Source organism: Canis lupus, chromosome 21, assembly GCF_048164855.1.
Source record: "Canis lupus baileyi chromosome 21, mCanLup2.hap1, whole genome shotgun sequence".
NCBI classification, from domain to species: domain Eukaryota; kingdom Metazoa; phylum Chordata; class Mammalia; order Carnivora; family Canidae; genus Canis; species Canis lupus.
The window spans coordinates 10,719,362-10,738,522 of record NC_132858.1 but is presented as its reverse complement, the minus strand read 5'-3'; the positions used below and the strand labels follow the sequence as shown (position 1 = coordinate 10,738,522).

The following is a 19,161-nucleotide window of genomic DNA, read 5'->3' as shown; positions in this document are numbered from 1 at the left end:
TTCTGGCTCAGGTCAGGATCCCCGGGTCCTGGGATCGAGTCCCTCATCAGGCTCCATGCTCAGTGGGGAGCCTGTTTAAGATTCTCTCTCCCCCTGCCCCTCGCCCTCTGTGTTCTCACTCTCTAAAACAAATAAATCTTTAAAAAAAAAAAAAGGAGAAGAAAAAGTGAAATTCACAGATATGTGAAAATTAAACAACAGTCTCAACCAACAATGGGTGAAGAAGAGATTAGGGAATACATAACAGTCAGTGGAAATGGTGAAACAGGAGATGCCAAAACCTGAGAGGCTTGGCCCTGGGAGCGCTGGGGGGGTGGGGGTGGGCAGCATGTTGCTGTGGGCACCAATGCACACCCCAGGGCAGAAGCAAGGGCAGCGAGAGCTGAACCCGGAGCTCCTGGAAGGAAGGCACCAGTAACGCTCAGAGTGGGGATAAATAAAACAGAGGACAGGAAGCTATAGGGAAAACCAGCAAATCCAACAAATGTTGGTTCTCTGCAAAGACCAGCAGAGCTGACGAGCTGCGGGCTGTGCGGGCATGAGGGAAGACTCAAAGCACTGACATCAAAAAACAGAAAGGATGTTGCCACTGATCCGACACAAATAAGTGATCTTAATACTGTGAATGATTTTACCAGATTTGCTGAAGACACGGACAAGTTCCTGGAAACTTACAATCAACAAAGCTGCCTCACAAGATGGACGAAGCACACGCACCTGTCCTAGTATGGAGGTGAGTGGGCAATCACAGCCGCCCCCACAAAGATCTTGGGATGAGAAGCCTTCCCTAGGAGAGGCTGGGTGGCTCAGTGGTTGAGCGTCTGCCTTTGGCTTGAGTCATGATCCCGAGGTTCTGGGATCGAGTCCCACATGGGGTCCCCTGCATGGAGCCTGCTTCTCCGTCTGCCTGTGTCTCTGCCTCTCTCTCTTTCTCTGTCTCTCATGAATAAATAAATGAAATCTTAAAAAGAGAGAGGGAGAAGCCTTCCCTGGTATTTAGAGAAGAAGCAGCACCAATACTTCCCAAACTCCCCCAAAGCACCACAGAGGAGGGAACCGCCCCACTTGCTCTGTGGGGCCAGCGCTCCCCCAACACCCGCCAGATATGGACACGACAAACGCGCATCCGTATCCCTTGTGAACATGGGGGCGGAAGTGCTCACAAAGTACCTGCAAACCAAGTCAGAAGCACATCAGAAAATTATACACCGCAACCAAGGTGGGTGGGTGTATCCCCAGGGCGCAAGGGCCGCCCGCATGCAGGACAGCCCCCACGCAGGAATCAGCATTGATAAAATGACGGGGCTCATGACCATCTCAACAGATGCAGGAAAGGAATTTGCCAGAACTGGCTTTGATGATAACAACACTCAACAAGGCAGGATTAGAAGGAAACCATGTTGGTAGTAAAGGTAACATGTGACAAGCCCACCCCCCACGGGCTTCCCAGTGGTGAAAAATGAGAGCTTTCCCTCCGAGATCGTGAACGAGACAACGATGCCCATGCTCACCACTCCTGTTAGTTCGGGCCGGAGCAATCAGACAAGGAAAAGGAACTACGAGGTACCTGGTTTGGAAAGGAGGTCATGGATGACACGATCTTACACGTAGAAAACTCTAAAAACTCCACCAGAAGAGAGTTGGAGCTTACTTTGATCGGAACACAACCTCCCCAAATCCACATGTTGAAGTCCTCACCTTGAGAGGTGATGGTGTCAGCAGGTGAGGGCTTTGGGAGGCGATGGGGTCATGAGGGTGGAGCCCACGTGAATGGTCATCCCCCAAGACACTGCAAGCAGGGACTTGGGGAGACACTTGCATACCCATAATGACAGAGCCAACAGGTGGAAACCAGCCCATGTCGGTCAGCAGATGACCCGGGAAACAGACTATGGTAACATCCCCACAGCGAGACACCCCTGAGCCTAAGAAAGGGAGGGCCTTCTGACAACTGCCACTATGTGATGCCGAGCAAATAAGCCAGACCCAGGGGTGGGCACTGCCTGGCCTCACTCGTGTGGTCGGGGGCCGTCAAATCCAGAGACAGAGAGGAGATGGTGGGCGTCAGGGGCCAAGGAGTTGTTAATGGGTAGAGTCTCCTTTTGAAAAGAGGAGGGGTGATCCGGCTGGGCAGTGCTAAAGGCTGCGCCCCACCCCACACAGTGCCATCACTCTCTTGGTCTCCCCAAGTCCCTCCCCACATGGCCCCATGCATGGTAAGCTCCGCAGGGGCAAGACTTTTGTTCTCCTCATCCAAGGTGAATCTCTGAGTCGAGGGCAGGACCACCCTGGGGCTCAGAATTTGATAGAAGGAAGGAAGACAGGAGGCAGAAAGAGAGGACGCAGGTGAGGAAAGGGATCTGTGTGAAGAGCAGGAAAAAGTAGAAGAGGTTGGGTGGCCTGCGGTCTCCTCCTGGGTTTGGGGGTGTCCCTCGGGAGGCTCTGTTCTTGCAGCCCAAGGACAAGGTGGCAGGCTCTCTGCTTGCAGCGGGGTGGCTCCGGGGCCCAGCTCACCCCTTACCACCATGACTCGCCACTTCCAGTGGGACTGTCAAGGCTACTGGTCTGCATCCCAGGTGCCTGGCATGGGCACAACCTGGCAGCCTGGAGGGGTCATGATGGCCCAACGCATCCTCCACTTGTTTCTTCTGGACCAGGCTGGTCCCTGGAGCCTCGCAGGAGGCACCCTGAGTGTGTTGGGGGCCCAGGAGAGAGCGGCGTGTTGCCCACATGTGGGGCCTGGGGTGCATCTCTGCCTGAGTCACCCTCCTCACCTGGCCACCCGGCCTAGGTTGTCAGTCCATCACTGGGCGCCTTAGCTAAAGGAGCATAAGCCCCGGGGGCTGTAGACCGGGGCAGCCAGGGTGCCCATGGCTGCGGCCACACAGCTGTCTGAGGAGCAAGAGGCAGCAGGTGTGGACAGCCCACCCCCAGGATGGTCCAGGGCCAGGCTGTGAGCAGACCTAGAGTTGCTTGCAACTCCCAGGACCAGGCCCCAGTCCTCCTGGACCCTCCACAGTGTCCAAGGTGGAGCCGCGCAAACTGGCAGCACTCCATAAATGCCGAGTCTTGACGCATCCTGGGAGCCTCCCCCGAGCCTGCGCTGCGGTGCTAGGGTGCAGGGAGGGGTGAGCTCAGAAGGGGCCCTGAACACCTACCAAGCCCCTGAGGGGCGGGGGCCATCCGCTCTGGCTCTGCACCGCCCCGTGTGGTCCCCCCCCACGGCCCCCAGTCTGTGTGGGTGAGGGCGGGGTGGACCCAAGGCGGGACAGGCTCCTGGCACCGTCCCTGGCGAGCCCGCTCCTTCCCAGCAGCCGCTTCCCTTCTCTCCTTTATCTCCGTCCTCAGCTCCATCAAGTGTGAAGAGGTAAACTGGCTGAGCAAACAGGCTCCTGAGCCGCATCCGGGATGTCTCAATAGCTGCACCCCGGCGGGCCCGCCACTTGCCTCCACCCAGGGGACAGCACTCGCGGGCACTACCTGGGCCACGCCAAGTCTCCACCTCGCGTTTGACGCATGTGTTGAGTGCCTGCTGTGTGCCAGCCGTGAACAAGAGGCAAGGCCCCCGCGCATGAGGCCCTCCTTCCGAGGTGGTGGGGTGGGGGTGGGGGAAGATGGCAAATTCCAAGCGCTGAATAACTTCTATTGGAGTCTGGCATCCAAGGAGCCCAGGGCTGCTCGTGTGTGCGTGGGGCTGGCAGGTGGGGGCACGGCCTGAGAATCAGGACCCTCAGGGATGCAGAGGGGCCAGCCACGGGGGTCGGGGCCAAGGGCAGCCCGGAGGTTTGCAGGGCGGTGGACGTAAGCAGGCACCAGGCCAGGCCCATCCGCGGGAGCTCTGATGCCAGGAAATAGGGGCCAGCTCCGGGGCGGGTGCACCCTGCTCCAAAGACGCTGGGAACCAAATGAAAAGCAGATCCCAGGTGTCCACCGTGAGCCTCCAGACACCTGCCCCCGGGGGCCGCCAGCCAAGCAGAGGGGGCACAGTTTGGAAGGTGGTTTTCCGGTTGTCCCAGCAAATCCACTTCTACGAACTCATCCTCAAAAAGAAGTGCAGGGACGTTACCAGGCAGGGGGGTACCAGGCAGTGGGGGTACCAGGCAGGAGGTAACCAGGTACCTCTTGCTATTTATCACCCAAATCGATGGAGGAGCTGCCCAGCACCTGATGAGCTGGTTACTGCCTGGGGGCCCCTGCTTCCCACCCAGGGTGTGCCCCCTGGGATGCTCTCAGACACACTCAGGCATGGGGTAAGGGCCAGAGAACAGATGCCTGGAGTGTGAGTCACAAGGGGATGGCCGGTGAGGCTTCACTGACAGAAAAATGTTCCCCTGTGGCCAGCAGCCAGGCAGCTGGGCCCTCTGTGGCTCCCACTCAGGGCAGTACTGGGGTTGAGAGATCCTCAGCCCCTGAGGTGACCCCATCAGCCCTGCCAGGGGCCATCAGCCCCGGTGAGGATCAGGGGCCCCTGAGGAACAGCAGCTTCCTTTGTGCTACCCAGCCTGGGGTCACTGAGCCATCCCAGGATGAGGGGAGGGTCAAACCCACTGTGCTGGGAGCCCCCGGACAAGGGCCAGCCTGGGTGTCCACTCTCAGGGCTTCTGTGCCCCCTTAAAATGAACTTGGTGACAGAGAGGAGTGCAGTCTGAGTCCTCCTGGGTGCAGGCTGAGCACCCCTGGCCAGCACCTGGGGCAGACCGATGGCGGGGGCCTCAGCCAGGTTCCCAGGAGCTTTGGCACCAAGCTTAGGGGCTGAGTGTGGAACTGAGTGTGGGGACTGAGCATGGGACTGAGTGTGGGGACTGGGCGTGGGGGCCGAGCATCGAGCCAAGCATGGGGCATTAAGCATGGGACTGAGTATGGGGGCCGAGTATGGGGGGGACTGAGTGTAGGGATGGAGCATGGGGGACTGAGCATGGGGGCCGAGTGTGGGGAGAACTGAGCATGAGACTGAGTGTGGGACTGTGCATGGGGATGGAGAGTGGGGGACTGAGCGTGGGGACTGAGCATGGAGACACTGTGTGGGGGACTGAGTGTGGGGGCCGAGTATGGGGGACTGAGTGTGGGGACGGAGCATGGGGGCCGAGTGTGGGGGGGGATTGAGTATGGGACTGAGCGTGGGGACTGAGCATGGGGACTGAGTATGGGGACGGAGAGTGGGGGACTGAGCGTGGGGACTGAGCATGGGGACTGAGTATGGAGGTCAGAGTGGGGGGACGGAGCATGGGGAACTGAGCGTGGGGGCCGAGTGGCGGGGGGACTGAGTGTGGGACTGTGCATGGGGATGGAGAGTGGGGGACTGAGTGTGGGGACTGAGCATGGGGACAGAACACGGGGACCGAGTGTGGGGGCCCAGTGTGGGGGACTGAGTGTGGGGACTAAGTATGGGGGCCGAGCATGGGGCTGAGCATGGGGGATGGAGTGCAAGGACCGAGGGTGGGGACTGAGCATGGGGGCCAAGCGTGGGGACTGAGCATGGGGGCCTGAGCATGGGGTCCGACCATGGGGTTTGAGCGTTGGGACTGCGGGTGGGGACTGAGCGTGGGCTCATGCTGACCGCCCTCCCACTGGTTGCACAAGACACGAGCAGGCGGCCGGAGCCAGGAGCTTTGCTGTCCAGGCTGGGCCACTGGCAACACCTTCCTGGCACCAGGCGGCAGGGCTGCATCCCTCGGATTCTCAGAAGCTGCACTGGGGCGGGTGTGGGCAGGTGGGGGCGGGGGTCCCGTGAAGCTGGGCCCACAGCCGCAAATCCTTCCTTGTCCGGCGTCTTTCCTGCCTCAGCCCCTCCCCAAGAGCAAACACACGTGGCTGCTCGGGGGAGAGGACGGAGCCGTGCGTGGCCCAGGAGCCGGGCGCAGAGCCAAGGGTTCTCACTATATAAGCCCCAGGCCCCCAGGGAGCGAGCACCAGGGCCACTGCTTCCCGGCCACCCGCCCACCGCCCTGCCAGCCCCCAGGATGGGTGCCCCGAGTGGGTGCCTGGCGCTGGCCTGGGCCCTTGCCGCCCTGCTCTTGGTGCAGAAGTCAGGTGAGGATGGAGAGCCTGGTGCCTCCCTTGCAGGCCCTTGCGGAGGGGCAGGCAGGCCCTCGCCCCGTATGTGGGGCCACCGGTTCTCAGCCTGCACCCAGGAGGAGCTGGGTCCTCCCAGGAGAACTGCTGACAGGGTCTTGGGGTGGGGGCTTGGGGGGGCCGGGGCTAGGTGCCACTCTGGTCCGTGGGACGGTGACAGGCTTCAGCGCAGCCCCCAAAGGAGCCCCTCAGATTAGGGCTGGAGCAGCTGGCGGGTGACACGCAGCCGCGGAGGAGCTGCCTCTGAGCCCCAACCTGGCCCTCCTGCCTCCCCTTGTCAGTCCCAGGCCTGTGGCACTTAGTGTCCAGGGGAAGTACCAGGAGCCCTAATGCGTACTGTCAACAGGAAAGACACGGCCTCAGGGGCTGCCTGGGTGACACCCAGCAGGGCTGGCCCGGAGCCCTGGCCACTGCAGGCTGCCTCGCCCAGCCCCGGCCCCAAGCTCTGCTCCCGCCAGGCCACCCTGCGGTGCCTCGTCCGGGTTCAGGGGTCCGGGCAGGTGGTCGCTGGCCCACAGCTCTCTCCATGGAGGGGGTGATGGTGGTGAGGACGGTCATGTCCCAGAGCCCCTGGCCGGGGCTGAGTGGTGCTGAGTACCCCAGCCTGCCGCACTGGTCAGGGGGCTGTGTGCTGGTTGGCACAGCAGGGCACCCACCCACTCAGCCAGGCTCTCCCAGGCTTTCCTGGGCCGCGCGGGCCTCAGGCCATGTGCCTGAGCCATGGGTCTCACCAGCGAGCCCTCATCCTCCACCTGCTTCCCTTGGGGGGCAAGTCCCTTGAGGGGTGGGCAAAGGTGGTCTGAGATGGGTCCTACATCAGGGGCGTTGCCGTCAGACCACTGTGTGATGGGATGGTCGGTGGCGAGCATTTCTCTGGCCGGGTGCTGCGGACCAGGCCTCGCTGCGCTAGTGACCCTGCCGGGACAGGGCTCCGGGTTGAGCCAATCCTTGTGGGAACCAACCCCAGATCCGGGGGTGTGCGTGTGCGGTGCAGCCCGCCTCCTGGTGACACCCTCTAGTTTCTGCCTGTGGGGTGCGGCCAGGCTGGGGTCAGGGGTGCACAGAGGGAGTGGCTGTGCCTGTGGGAAACGCATTCATCCAGGGCCCTCGAAAGGAAAGATTAATGCCGCGCCAGTCCCTGCGGTTTCCAGGTGTCCGAAGTCCCTGCTGGGAAAGTCTAGCAGGAAGCAGAGGCTGGTGCCGTGGCCTCGCTGCGCCCCTCGCCGAGCTGGCCACACCAGGGACCTGGGGGCCCCCCCTCCCACTCCCCGGGAAGCTCAGTCTTGGGCTGAGTGTGGAGACTCCGGGCAGACGGGTGCTGGGGTGCCGCAGTGAGAGCTCAGCCGAGGGGCCTGGGAGGGCTTCCCCTGACGCCCACCACGGCAGCGAGGGGTCGTGGGGGCCTGGCCATTGGGGAAGCACCTGGCCTTGGCCCCCGTCAGGCTGGAGGTGGTGGGCACTCAGGCCACAGGGCAGCCACCCCAGGACTCGGGGCAATGGGGCCCCCATGCCTCCCGCTGCCATGACTGTCAGTTCCAACGCGACTGGCTCTGGTCTTGGGTTTCTGCTAAGTCATGCCCAGAAGCCTCCCCGACTGCGTATGTCCTTGTCCCCAACAAAGCCAGTCTTTGTCCTTCGCCAAGGGACGCCCAGGATGGGGCCGATCCCTCTTCAGGGGTGGCCAGGGTCAACGGGGCCAACGCATTTTCCTGATTCCATTTTTGTGGCCCGAGCCAGCAGCAGCAGCTGCCCCCTCCCAGCGAGACGAGGCACCCCCCCTCTGCTGAACTTGTGGACGGGGAGAGCAGGGGTCAGCACAAGGTCCCTGTGGAGGCCTCACACCCCGTGGAGCCCTGAGGAGGCCAGATCCTGCTCGTGTGGACGCTACCCTGAAGCCTGCCAGGAAGGGATGGCGGATGTGCAGCTTCTGACTCCTGTCCCCCTTCCCCACAGAGACCCAGGGCGGTGTGCAGCCCAGCTGGGCAAGCACGGAGGCTGCTGCGAACAGTCCGCGGGTGGATGCTGGTAGGGAGCCCAGGCCCTGGGTGGTGGGGCGCCCCTCGGGGGCTGGACCACTTCCTACATCAGCTGTCACACGGAGATCCTTCCCAATCCCACAGCTGCCCGCAAGACGAGATGGCGGGGTGGGGGGCGCAAGGGGGGGACACGGCCCAAAGAAAGCAAAGGAACGGAGTAGAGAAGCTGAAACACTCATAGACACTCACACGCACATGCACAAGTGGTCACACACTCATACGTGCATGCACACGTGAGCTCACTCACACACAGTGCATGTGCACACATGTACATGCATGCTTAGGGCAGAGGAGCCCTGGGCAGAAGGGTCTTGGGCAGACGGGGACGGGGACGGCCCTGGTCCTGGGGCTCCCTGGGCTGGGTCAGGGCAGCCAGTGAGGAGGACAGGGGTCCCGGCCTGGCAGCATTTCTCATGTGACCCACCCTCACTCTGCAGCTTGGAGTGTGACCGTCATCCCACCCGTCACCATCTTGCCCACCATGAGCTGTGAGTGGACACTGCCCACTGCTGATGGGGTGGGGTTTCGCAGACCCCGGGGGGTGAAGCTGGCATAGTGTGGGCAGCTGGATGGCCTCGGTCATGCCTGGGAGTCTTCCCTGTGGACGGGTCTCCTGGGGAGTGGCCCTGGATGCTGGGGCAGGGGCAGGGCTCTCAGGGAGCATCAGAGCGGCTAGGGCAGCAAGGCAGGGAGTGGCTGTCCTCCTGGCTCCCCGCCCCAAATCCAGGGTCGGCTGCCCATGGGTGGCTGGGCGAGGCTGGTGGCATGCACCCGGGCCCCAGCGTGCTCTCCCCGCAGTCCTGAACCCTGCGCACAACGGGCGGGTGTGCAGCACATGGGGCGACTTCCACTACAAGACCTTCGACGGGGACGTCTTCCGCTTCCCGGGCCTGTGCAACTATGTCTTCTCCACGCACTGCGGGGCCGCCTACGAGGACTTCAACATCCAGCTCCGCCGCGGCTTGGCCGGCTCCAGGCCCACCATCACCCACGTCGTCCTCAAGACCCAGGGGCTGGTGCTGGAAGCCTCCAACGGCTCCGTCCTCATCAACGGGCAGAGGTGAGCCTGGCCTGGGCTGGGAGGAGCCGGGACCCTGGGGTGGGGTCAGGGCTCAGAGCCGGTGGGGAGGGCCCTGGGCCCTGCTGGACACCTTGGCCGTGGGACAACCAGAATATTCCACTCCAGGGAGGAGCTGCCCTACAGCCGCGCTGGCCTCCTGGTGGAGCAGAGCAGCGTCTACCTCAAGGTCACTGTCCGGCTGGGGCTGACCTTCCTGTGGAACAGAGAGGACAGCGCCCTGGTGAGGATGTTCTGCCCCCATGCTCCCCCGGCCGGGTCGGGGGCAGAGTCTGCAGGGGCCCAGGCTCTGCAGGCTGGGAGAGGCTGAAGCTGCCCCCTCTCTGCCCCCAGCTGGAGCTGGACCCCAAGTACGCCAACCAGACATGTGGACTGTGTGGGGACTTCAACGGGCTCCCGGCTGTCAATGAGTTCTACTCCCATAGTGAGTGCCACCTGGGGTCAGGGTGGGGTCAGGGTGCCATCCCGGGGGGATGCTGGGAGTGGCTTTGCCCAGGTCAGGGTGGGGACGCCCCAGGGCACGGGCAGGGGTCCCCCGGCAACTATCCCTGCCCTACTCCCAGGGGCCCTCAGCACACCCCGCACCAAACATCTCATCTCCACAGATGCCAGGCTGACCCCTCTACAGTTTGGGAATCTGCAGAAGCTGGATGGGCCCACAGAGCAATGCCAGGACCCCCCGCCTTCCCCAGCCAACAACTGCACAGATAGGGTGAGCGCCTCTCAGGACCCAGGCTGCCCACGGTCCCTGCTCTCCCCAGGGCATGGGGACAGCCAGGAGGGCGGACTCAGGCTTCCTGTGGTGGGTCCTGGGGTGTCCAGGTGACAGAGGGGCTCCCTGCCCTCAGCTGGCAAAGGACACAGCCTCCGCTCTGGAGACACACCCTCTGTACGGACTCACTTTCGCCTGCTGGACACACGTGCCCTAAGTATGTGGGCAGTGCATGTATAAGCATGTGCACCCCTCTGCATGTGCAAATTCACATCCACACACATACAGTTCTGCCTGCGGCGGGACCTACAGGGGAGCTGGGAGGACCCCACTTTGAGAAGTGGCCTGGAGGCACCAGCAGAACCTGACCCTGAGCCTGAAATGAGGATGTGGTGCTGCAGCCCACCCCCAGCTGGCTGGGGCCAGGGAGGGAAGAGGGTGTGGGAGGCCGGCTCTGGCTCTGCTGGGGCTGCCTGAGGGGTGGGTGCCGCTGTCCTGGGTGCTGGCGCTGTGGACAGGTGCCTCCTGGAGCCCGGAGCAGGTGGGTGGTGTCCACACTCAGGGCTCCCTCCCCAGAGCCCCGCAGAGCTCTGCACCCAAGGGTGGTGAGTCCACGGTGATGGGAGGACGGGAGGGTGGACGGCTGGCTGGGCAGGTGGATGGACAACAGACAACGGAGGGATATGTGAGTGGAGGGACAGACGGAAGGATCAACGGGACCTCTCAGGGAGGCAGGGGCCCGGCCTGGAGACGCCCCCACAGGCACCGAACCCCTGTGCTCCCCAGGAGGGCGTCTGCCGCCGCACCCTGCTTGGCCAGGCCTTTGCCGAGTGCAACGCGCTGGTGGATCCCGCCGAGTACGTGGCCGCCTGCACCCAGGACCTCTGCCGCTGCCCTACCTGCCCATGTGCCACCTTCGCGGAGTATTCCCGCCAGTGCGCCCACGCGGGGGGACGGCCCCAGAACTGGAGGGGCCCCGACCTCTGCCGTGAGTGCCCCATGCCAGCACTGGCTCCTGGGGTGGGGGGGGACAGCTGGCATCTGGCTGCGGACCAGGGACAAGTAGAGTCATTCCAGAGGGTGGGCAGGAGACCTCGGGGACCTGGGAAGCCCTGAGGAGGACCTGGCCTGGGTGCAGTGGGCTGAGCTCCTCCAGCAGCCGGGCGGGCACAGGGGGGCTGTCCAAGAGGGAGGAGGGCTGCTCCCCAGGCTTCCTTGCGCGCCGCCTCCTGCAGATGGCAGCTGGGGGCTGGCATGGCGGGGGGCCCAGCCTCCCAACATGAGGGGCTCCCTTGGGGACCCTGGATGGCACATGGAAGGTCAAGGGGGGGGCTGCCTGTATGCCCCATGCTTGGGCAGCTTCCTGGGGCCCACGTGCTGCCTCCTCTCTGCAGCCCAGACCTGCCCCCTCAACATGCGGCACCAGGAGTGCGGCTCGCCCTGCGCCGACACCTGCTCCAACCCCGAGCGCTCCCAGCTCTGCGAGGACCACTGTGTGGACGGCTGCTTCTGCCCCCCAGGCAGGTCCTCCTGGCCCTTGGGGACTGGCCCCCACCCCCCTGGCTGCCGGTAGTCACTGAATTCCCAACATCTGACCCAGCCCACTCATGACCCCTCCACTGTCCCCAGGCACGGTGCTGGATGATGTCACCCATGGGGGCTGCCTGCCTCTGGAGCGGTGCCCCTGTACCCACGGCGGACATACCTACGCCCCAGGGGCCTCCTTCACCACCAGCTGCAGCTCCTGGTAGGCATCCTGGCTGCCCTGCCCCTGGCGGGGGTGCATGGGGTGGGGTCTGCCTCTTGCACATCATGCCTCTCTCCCCAGCACTTGCTCCGGGGGGCTGTGGCAGTGCCAGGACCTCCCGTGCCCTGGCACCTGCTCTGTCCAGGGCGGGTCCCACATCTCCACCTACGACGAGAGGCTCTATGACGTGCACGGGGACTGCAGCTACGTCCTGTCCAAGGTAAGTTGGGGAGGGGGAGCATGTCAGGCCTCACCTGTCCTGGGACTCTCAGGGCCCCTGTGCCTCTGGGAAGGGCCCTCTGTGATGGCCATCAGAAGGGGTGAAGCCCCCCTTGACCTCCTCCTGGGATCTCATCCCCAGAGGGAAGCCTGGGCTCACACTCACAAGAAGGGGCTCCCAGGGCTGGAGACCAGCTGCCAGGACGTGGCCACAGGTGCCACCGTCCGTGTCTACCCACAAGGGCAGTCCTGAGAACAGGGGCCCCACATGTGTGTGTGTGGCTGTCCCCCAACGCGTGGGGGGGCTTTACCCTGACAGAAATGCACAGGCGACCTCTTCACTGTGCTGGCCGAGCTGCGGACGTGTGGCCTCACAGACAATGAGAACTGCCTCAAATCGGTGGCGCTCAGCATGAACGGTGGGGACACGGTAAGGGGCCCACTGGGAAACGGGGTGGAGCAGGAACCTGGCTCAGAGGGTACAGACCCTCGCTCCCTCCTTCAACCCCATGGGCCCAGGCCTGGCCCCCAGCCCTGGGCTTCAGAGTCCCCCAGAGCTTGGAGGTCGAGGCCAGGGCTCCCCTCCTTGCTCTGCCTCTGCTGGGCTGGCCCCTGGGGAGCGCTGCCTGGACCCCCAAGCAGGCAGGCTCTTCACTCTACGGCCCTGGCGTCCTCCTCTCCCTAGATCATCCAGATCCAGGCCAATGGCGGGGTCTTCATAAACTCCATCTACACCCAGCTGCCCGTGTCAGCAGGTACGTGGGCTCGGCACCACTGGGCCGTGCAGCAGCCAGGCCTCTGCCCCCAGCGCCTGCGCACGGCCAGCCAGGTACCCTGCTAGTGCTCTGTGGCCTGGGCCACTTCTGGTATCTCCCGTGGTTGGTTTCCTGTCTGCACGTGGGGTGTCAGTGGTCCACTGGCAGCCACTATGAGGACCTGGTGTGGAGCACACTTGGTGCCTGGCCTCTTGGGGACCAGCAGCGGTCACTCCCAGCACTGCCCACTCCCAGGGCCCAGCAGACCCCTGTCTCCTTCTAGCCCATCCCCAGAGGACCCTCCCCGCCTGCCCGCCACCTCCTGGGCTGTCCCAGGAACAAGGAGGCTCTGTCTGGCGAGGCCTGGCCTCTGTGCAGACTCTGATTTCGCCCCCATCCCTGCAGCCAACATCACCGTGTTCAGGCCCACCTCCTTCTTCATCCTGGTGCACACGGGCCTTGGGCTGCAGCTGCAAGTACAGCTGGTTCCCCTCATGCAGGTGTTCCTCAGGCTGGACCCCTCCTACCAGGGACAGATGTGCGGTGAGGCTGGCAGGATGGGCTGGGAGGGGGCTGCTCCCAGGGCACGGTGGAGACCCCTGCACCACCCAGGGCACCCCATATACAACCTATGGCCCCAGGGAGCTGACCTTACAAGGGCAGGCTCTGCACAGGGCCTGATCCCCACCAGGGCTTATGTGCAGATGGCTCTGCACCTCGATCCTGGGATGGGGCTCTCTGGCCAGTGCACCTTGTGCTGGTCTCTAGAGGGACCACCAGGCAGGCGGGATGGCCAGGTTGGCTGCCCCACTGACGCCTCATCCCTGGGCCCTGACCCGCAGGCCTGTGTGGGAACTTCAACCAGAACCAGGCCGATGACTTCCGCGCCCTCAGCGGCGTGGTGGAGGGCACGGCTGCCGCCTTTGCCAACACCTGGAAGACCCAGGCCGCCTGCCCCAATGTCAAGAACAGCTTCGAGGACCCCTGCTCCCTCAGCGTGGAGAACGGTATGTGGGTGCCGGTGACCCCCCGGACCCTCCCTTCACTGGGCCGGGCCTGGGAGCCCAAGCCTCCTGTCTCCCAGGGCCCTGGGGCGCGTGGGCCTGGGGGAGCCCTGACGTCCAGGCGTGTGTGCGGGCAGCAGGGTCTGGGGCTCGTCTCTGGGGAGAGCACCCTGTTGCCCTGTCGGCATGTGGGTGAGCCCCAAGTTCCAACACAGCTCTGCTGGGGCCGTGGGGCCCCCAGAGCCTGGGCACAGGAGCGGAGGCTGCCAGAGGGGTGGGAGCAAGGGAGGAGCTGTGCCAGTGGTGGGCAGCCAGCCAGCTTGCCTCCCCTGTCCCAGAGAACTATGCTCGGCACTGGTGCTCCCTGCTGACCGACCCGGCCGGAGCCTTCTCACGCTGCCACTCTATACTCAACCCTGCGCCCTTCCACTCGGTGAGACCCCCTGCCCCACCTGGACTGTCCCCCAGCCTCTCTGTGGGTTCCCCGTCTTGAGCACGCCCCACGGCATGGTGCGCTGCTTGGTCAGTCCTCCCCTGGGCTGCTCTGGACCATCAGCACGGCCACTGTGGGTGTGGTCGTTGTTGTAACAAAGGAACACACGCTAGGTTGCTAAAAACTAGAGAAATCGCTTCTGTCCCAGTTCTGGAGGACGAAGTCCTAAGGCAAGGTGTGTGCAGGGCCGTGCCCTCCTCCTGGGTCTCCCAGCGTCTCGGGGCTCCTGGTACCACTGCCTCCACGGCCACATGGTCTCGGCCCCTCCCCTGTATCTGTGTCATAATTCGGGGCCCATCCCTACAACACAATCTTCATCACATCTGCAAAGATCCTATTTTCAATAAGGTCATTTCCTTAGGCCCTGGACATTAGAGCTTCTGTATGTCTTTTGGGGGGACATGACCCAACCCACAACAGTTGGCTCACAGGCCACTTTCTCAGAAGCTCAAGTCCCTAGGGAGGTGTGTCGGCAGGTGGAAGGCCCAGGCCCACCCCTGCCCTGGTCCTGTGGAGACCCCTTGTGACCTCGACCTTGGCCCAGCTCCGTGCCTTCTTGCTGTCCCCTCCCTGACCCCAACTGCAGTCACTTAGTGTCCAAGCTGGCTCTCCTGGGGGTGTCTGCGAGCCCCCCACCACTTGCTGTCCATCCTCAGGGTGGAGCTCCGAGCCCAGGTGGGGGTCCCAGGAAGGACTCATGGGGAGAGCAGGGGCCTGGGCGGGTGGGGGTCCCTGATGGCCCCTGCATCCCCATCCCCAGAACTGCATGTTCGACACGTGTAACTGTGAGAAGAGCGAGGACTGCCTGTGTGCGGCCCTGTCCTCCTACGTGCACGCCTGCGCCACCAAGGGGGTGCTGCTCAGCAGCTGGAGGGACGGCGTGTGCAGTGAGTGTCCCCAGGCCACTCTGTGCCCAGGAGGGGGTGGGCAGGGCGCTGGGGGCCCCGGGGGCACATGCACCCACCCACACCTTCTCCGCCAGAGCTTCACGCTTCCTTGACCAGACTAACCAAGGACCTGGTGCTCCGATGACCCCTGAGTGTCAGAGGGGAAACTGAGTCTCGGGCTGTTTAAACCCCAGCATGGAGGGGGCCTCCAGTCACTGACTGAGCACCTCCCTTGCCCCTAGCCAAGTATATGAGCAGCTGCCCCAAGTCCCAGAACTACACGTATGTGGTGGACAGCTGCCAGCCCACCTGCCGCGCTCTGAGCCAGGTGGACGTCACCTGCGGTGTCTCCTTCGTTCCCGTGGATGGCTGTGTCTGCCCCTCGGGCACCTTCCTGGATGATGCAGGTGCCTGCGTGTCCGCCGAGGCCTGCCCCTGCTACTTCCATAGCTCTGTGGTGGCTCCGGGGGAGGTGGTGCACGACAACGGCGTGGTGTGGTAAGGGACCAGCTGGGCCCAAGCCCCTCCACACGGCACTGCCCCTTATCCTGGTCTTGCCCCCCTGCATCACTCCCAAAGATCCCTGGGCACCCCCCCTTCCCCGGGAAGATGGTGAAACACAAGGGGGTGCCCAGGGGATGGAAGTTTGCTTTCCTCCTCCCTGGCCTGGGAGAGGGTTCTGAGGGTCCAGTGCCCAGGAAGGGCGTGTGTGGGGTCTGCGGGGCGCTGGGTGGGCAGTGGACCCCAACAAGGCGTTCTGTCTCTCTCACAGTTCGTGTGCGGGTGGGAAGCTAAGTTGCCTGGGAGCAGCAGAGCAGAAGAGCTCAGGTACGGCCTCCCCGCCGCGCCCAGGGCTGGGGGGAGGGTGGGGAGGGCTCCCCAGGTGAGGCAGGGAGGGCTCCTGGGGGCCCATCACATGCCCGCTCAGCTGCCTCCATCCACAGGGTGCACGGCCCCCATGGTGTACCTGGACTGCAGCAACGCCTCGGCAGGCACGCCGGGGGCCGAGTGTCTCAGGAGCTGCCACACGCTGGACGTGGACTGTGTGAGTGGCCGGCGAGGGCGTGCGGTCCCTCTGGGACCCCGGGCACAGGGCAGGGCGGGTGCTGACGCTGTGCCCATCCACAGTTCAGCACCCACTGCGTATCTGGCTGCGTGTGCCCCCCGGGGCTGGTGTCGGACGGGAGCGGGGGTTGCGTGGCCGAGGAGGACTGCCCGTGTCTGCACAACGAAGCTGCCTACAAGCCCGGGGAGACCATCAGGGTCGCCTGCAACACCTGGTGGGTCGGGGCTCCTCTGCAGGAGGTAGGGAGGGGCCGGGGACTGCCATGACCCCCACCCTGGGAAAGCCCCGCACAGGCTTGGAAACCAGAGGCCGGCAGGTGACAGATGGGTGACAGGCAGGCACACACCCTCACCCCTTTGCTGAGCCCCCCTGGAGAGCAGGGAGGGCCAGGTCCCGGGCCTGCAGCCGCGAGCACACTGTCCACTATCCTCACAGCACGTGCAAGAACCGCAGGTGGGAGTGCAGCCACAAGCCATGCCTGGGCACCTGCGTGGCCTATGGGGACGGCCACTTCATCACCTTTGATGGGGAGCGCTACAGCTTCGAAGGGAGCTGTGAGTACACACTGGCCCAGGTACGTGGGGGTGCCCCTCTGTGCCCCTGTCCTTGGCCCTCCAGCCCCTGGGGCCATGAGCTCAGCCTGACCCCTCCCTGTCCCAGGACCACTGTGGTGGGAATGGCACCGCCAACGGGACCTTCCGCGTGGTCACCGAGAACGTCCCCTGCGGGACCACGGGTGTCACCTGCTCCAAGGCCATCAAACTGTTCCTGGAGGTGAGGGGCCACCAGGGGCCCTCCCCACCTCCACCCTCCAGCTGTATGTCCTAGGGCTGCACCGGGGGCTGCATCGGCCCCTCCCCCACGGGCCCGCCCCTCCTCTCCCAGGGACACCTGTATTTGGACTGAGGCCCACTCTGATCCGGGATGAGCTCATCCCTCACTGACCCCTGCGGAGACCCTTTTTCCAAACAAGGTGGCATTCACAGGTTCCAGGGGCTGGATGTGCATCTACCTTGTGGGGGTCTGCGTTCCACCCACCACATGTGGGGCCCAATTCCAACAGAGGGAGGTCAGAGTTCACCAGGCAGGGAGCCACACTGCTGCCCCGGGGGATCAGCTCCACTTACCCGTAGCCCCGACTTTCCACGTGGCCTCCCCAGGCTCCCAGCACACCCTGCTCGGCCTCTTGCCTCATGTTCACGGGCAGTGTCAGGAGCCAGCCCATGGTTGACACCAGCCCCTGACCACCGGTGGGGCCCTCGCCCCCAAGCTGGCCCCTCAGCCCTGCAGCCACCCGTCCACGTGTCCCTCTGCAGAACTACGAGCTGATCCTGCACGAGGGCACCTACAAGGTGGTGCAGCGGGGCCCGGGCAGAGGCCTGCCCTACAAGGTCCGGTACACAGGCATCTACCTGACTGTGGAGACTCAGAGCGGCGTGCTGCTGTCCTGGGACCGAAAGACAAGCGTGTTCATCCGGCTGCGGCAGGACTACAAGGTGAGAATGGATGGGCCGTGGGCCCCTTCAGGCAGGGTCAGAGCCCCTGCTCCTAGGTCTGGCCCTGAGGGGACCATCTGGCAGCTGACAGTCTGCTCAGGGCTGGGGTGAGTCCACTCACGACTCCACCTGAAAGGGGTGTGTTGAGACCAAACCATCCAACTGGCAGAGTCCTGGTTACAGTACTGTTCTTGCTCTCTGGTACCCCTGTGCCCCCTGGACCCGTCTGCCCACCTGCCTGCCTGCCCACCTGCTCATCTGCCCAGCTGCTCGCCTGCCCAACAATGCAGCCCCCTTCTGTCCACCTGTCTGTCTGTCCAGCTGTTCACCTGCCCACCTGTCCACTTGTGTGCCTACCCAACTGTACAGCCCCTGTCTGCCCACTTGTCTGCCTTCCCATCTGTCCAGCCCCCTGTCTGCCCACCTACCCATCCATGCAGCCCCTGGTCTGCCCACCTGTCCCCCCACCTGTCTGCCTACCCACCTGCCTATTTTTCCAGCCCCCCATCTACCTACCTGTCTGCCTGCCCAGCTGCTCACCTACCCACCTGCTCACCTGCCCAGCCTCATCTGCCCACCTGTCCACCTGTCCACCTACTCACCTGCTTGCCATGGGACCTACCGTGCACCCCATCCTCCTGCAAGTTCACAGGGCACTGCCTGTCGTCGCCCCTCCCAGGATGGGCTAGGCACTGCCCCCTCAGCCTGCCCCCTGCAGCCCCGCACACAGTGTCTCCTGTGCTCCCGTCTGCAGGGCCGGGTCTGCGGGCTGTGCGGGAACTTTGACGACAAAGGTGTCAATGACTTCACCACGCGGAGCCAGTCCGTGGTGGGCAGCGCCCTGGAGTTTGGCAACAGCTGGAAGTTCTCTCCGTCCTGCCCCGACGCCCCGGCCCCCAGGGACCCCTGCACCGCCAACCCCTACCGCAAGTCCTGGTCCCAGAAGCAGTGCAGCATCATCAACAGCGCCACGTTCGCCGCCTGCCATTCTCAGGTGGGCTGAGGAGTGGGGGCCGGACCTAGGGGGCTGGCGGGCTGGGGAGCCTCCTTCCCTCCTGGGCAGAACTGGGTCTGGCCTGGCCTGGGCCCCCGAGCTCAGACTTGACATGGGTGCCTGCCAGGTGGGAGGTCTGAATGGTGTGCCACGAGCACTGCCCGGGGGTCCACGGCTCTCCTTAATGACGCAGAAGTGGGGCTCTGGGCCACACAGACCCCGCATCACCCCCCTGTCCTGCCCTCATTCCCCGGCCTCCTGTGACTTCAACATGGACCCCAGTGCCCACTCACAAGCGCAGTCTCACGATTCCGGACTTGCCGGGCATGTGCGGGCGGTGTAGGAGGAACGGTCTGATGGCAGACCCGCTCTGGGCTCTGGTGCTCCCAGGCAGTGTGGTTGGGGTGCTGCCCCCTCACCCCGAGGAGACAGGCAGGGTCACGACACGGCTGTGGGGAGGGCCATCTGTAACCACAGATGTGATGAGAGCAGAGGTGAGGGACACGGGTGACGGTGCCCAGGTGGGTGGGAGTCATGGGTCTCAGACAGCAGAGGTGGGGTGCCGCATGCAGCCAGCTCCTGCGCTCTCCTGACCGCTTGCT

At 64.0% G+C, this 19,161-nt stretch overlaps 1 protein-coding gene across 1 annotated transcript in view; it reads left to right on the top strand.

The window, feature by feature from the left end:
* The first annotated feature begins 5,960 nt into the window (after positions 1-5,960).
* The window catches only part of MUC5B (mucin 5B, oligomeric mucus/gel-forming), a 31,124-nt gene continuing 17,923 nt past the window's right edge, over positions 5,961-19,161 (top strand). Inside the window, exons 1-25 of the mRNA XM_072792030.1 lie at positions 5,961-6,030; positions 8,026-8,097; positions 8,546-8,596; positions 8,907-9,168; positions 9,295-9,409; positions 9,520-9,610; positions 9,792-9,898; positions 10,685-10,886; positions 11,293-11,418; positions 11,528-11,645; positions 11,727-11,865; positions 12,184-12,294; positions 12,550-12,619; positions 13,025-13,162; positions 13,462-13,626; positions 13,962-14,056; positions 14,877-15,003; positions 15,246-15,501; positions 15,776-15,831; positions 15,948-16,048; positions 16,132-16,283; positions 16,505-16,643; positions 16,730-16,843; positions 17,386-17,565; positions 18,320-18,559. Coding sequence (XP_072648131.1) covers positions 5,961-6,030; positions 8,026-8,097; positions 8,546-8,596; positions 8,907-9,168; positions 9,295-9,409; positions 9,520-9,610; positions 9,792-9,898; positions 10,685-10,886; positions 11,293-11,418; positions 11,528-11,645; positions 11,727-11,865; positions 12,184-12,294; positions 12,550-12,619; positions 13,025-13,162; positions 13,462-13,626; positions 13,962-14,056; positions 14,877-15,003; positions 15,246-15,501; positions 15,776-15,831; positions 15,948-16,048; positions 16,132-16,283; positions 16,505-16,643; positions 16,730-16,843; positions 17,386-17,565; positions 18,320-18,559 — 3,297 coding nt within the window. The remainder of the gene's footprint in view (positions 6,031-8,025; positions 8,098-8,545; positions 8,597-8,906; positions 9,169-9,294; positions 9,410-9,519; positions 9,611-9,791; positions 9,899-10,684; positions 10,887-11,292; positions 11,419-11,527; positions 11,646-11,726; positions 11,866-12,183; positions 12,295-12,549; positions 12,620-13,024; positions 13,163-13,461; positions 13,627-13,961; positions 14,057-14,876; positions 15,004-15,245; positions 15,502-15,775; positions 15,832-15,947; positions 16,049-16,131; positions 16,284-16,504; positions 16,644-16,729; positions 16,844-17,385; positions 17,566-18,319; positions 18,560-19,161) is intronic.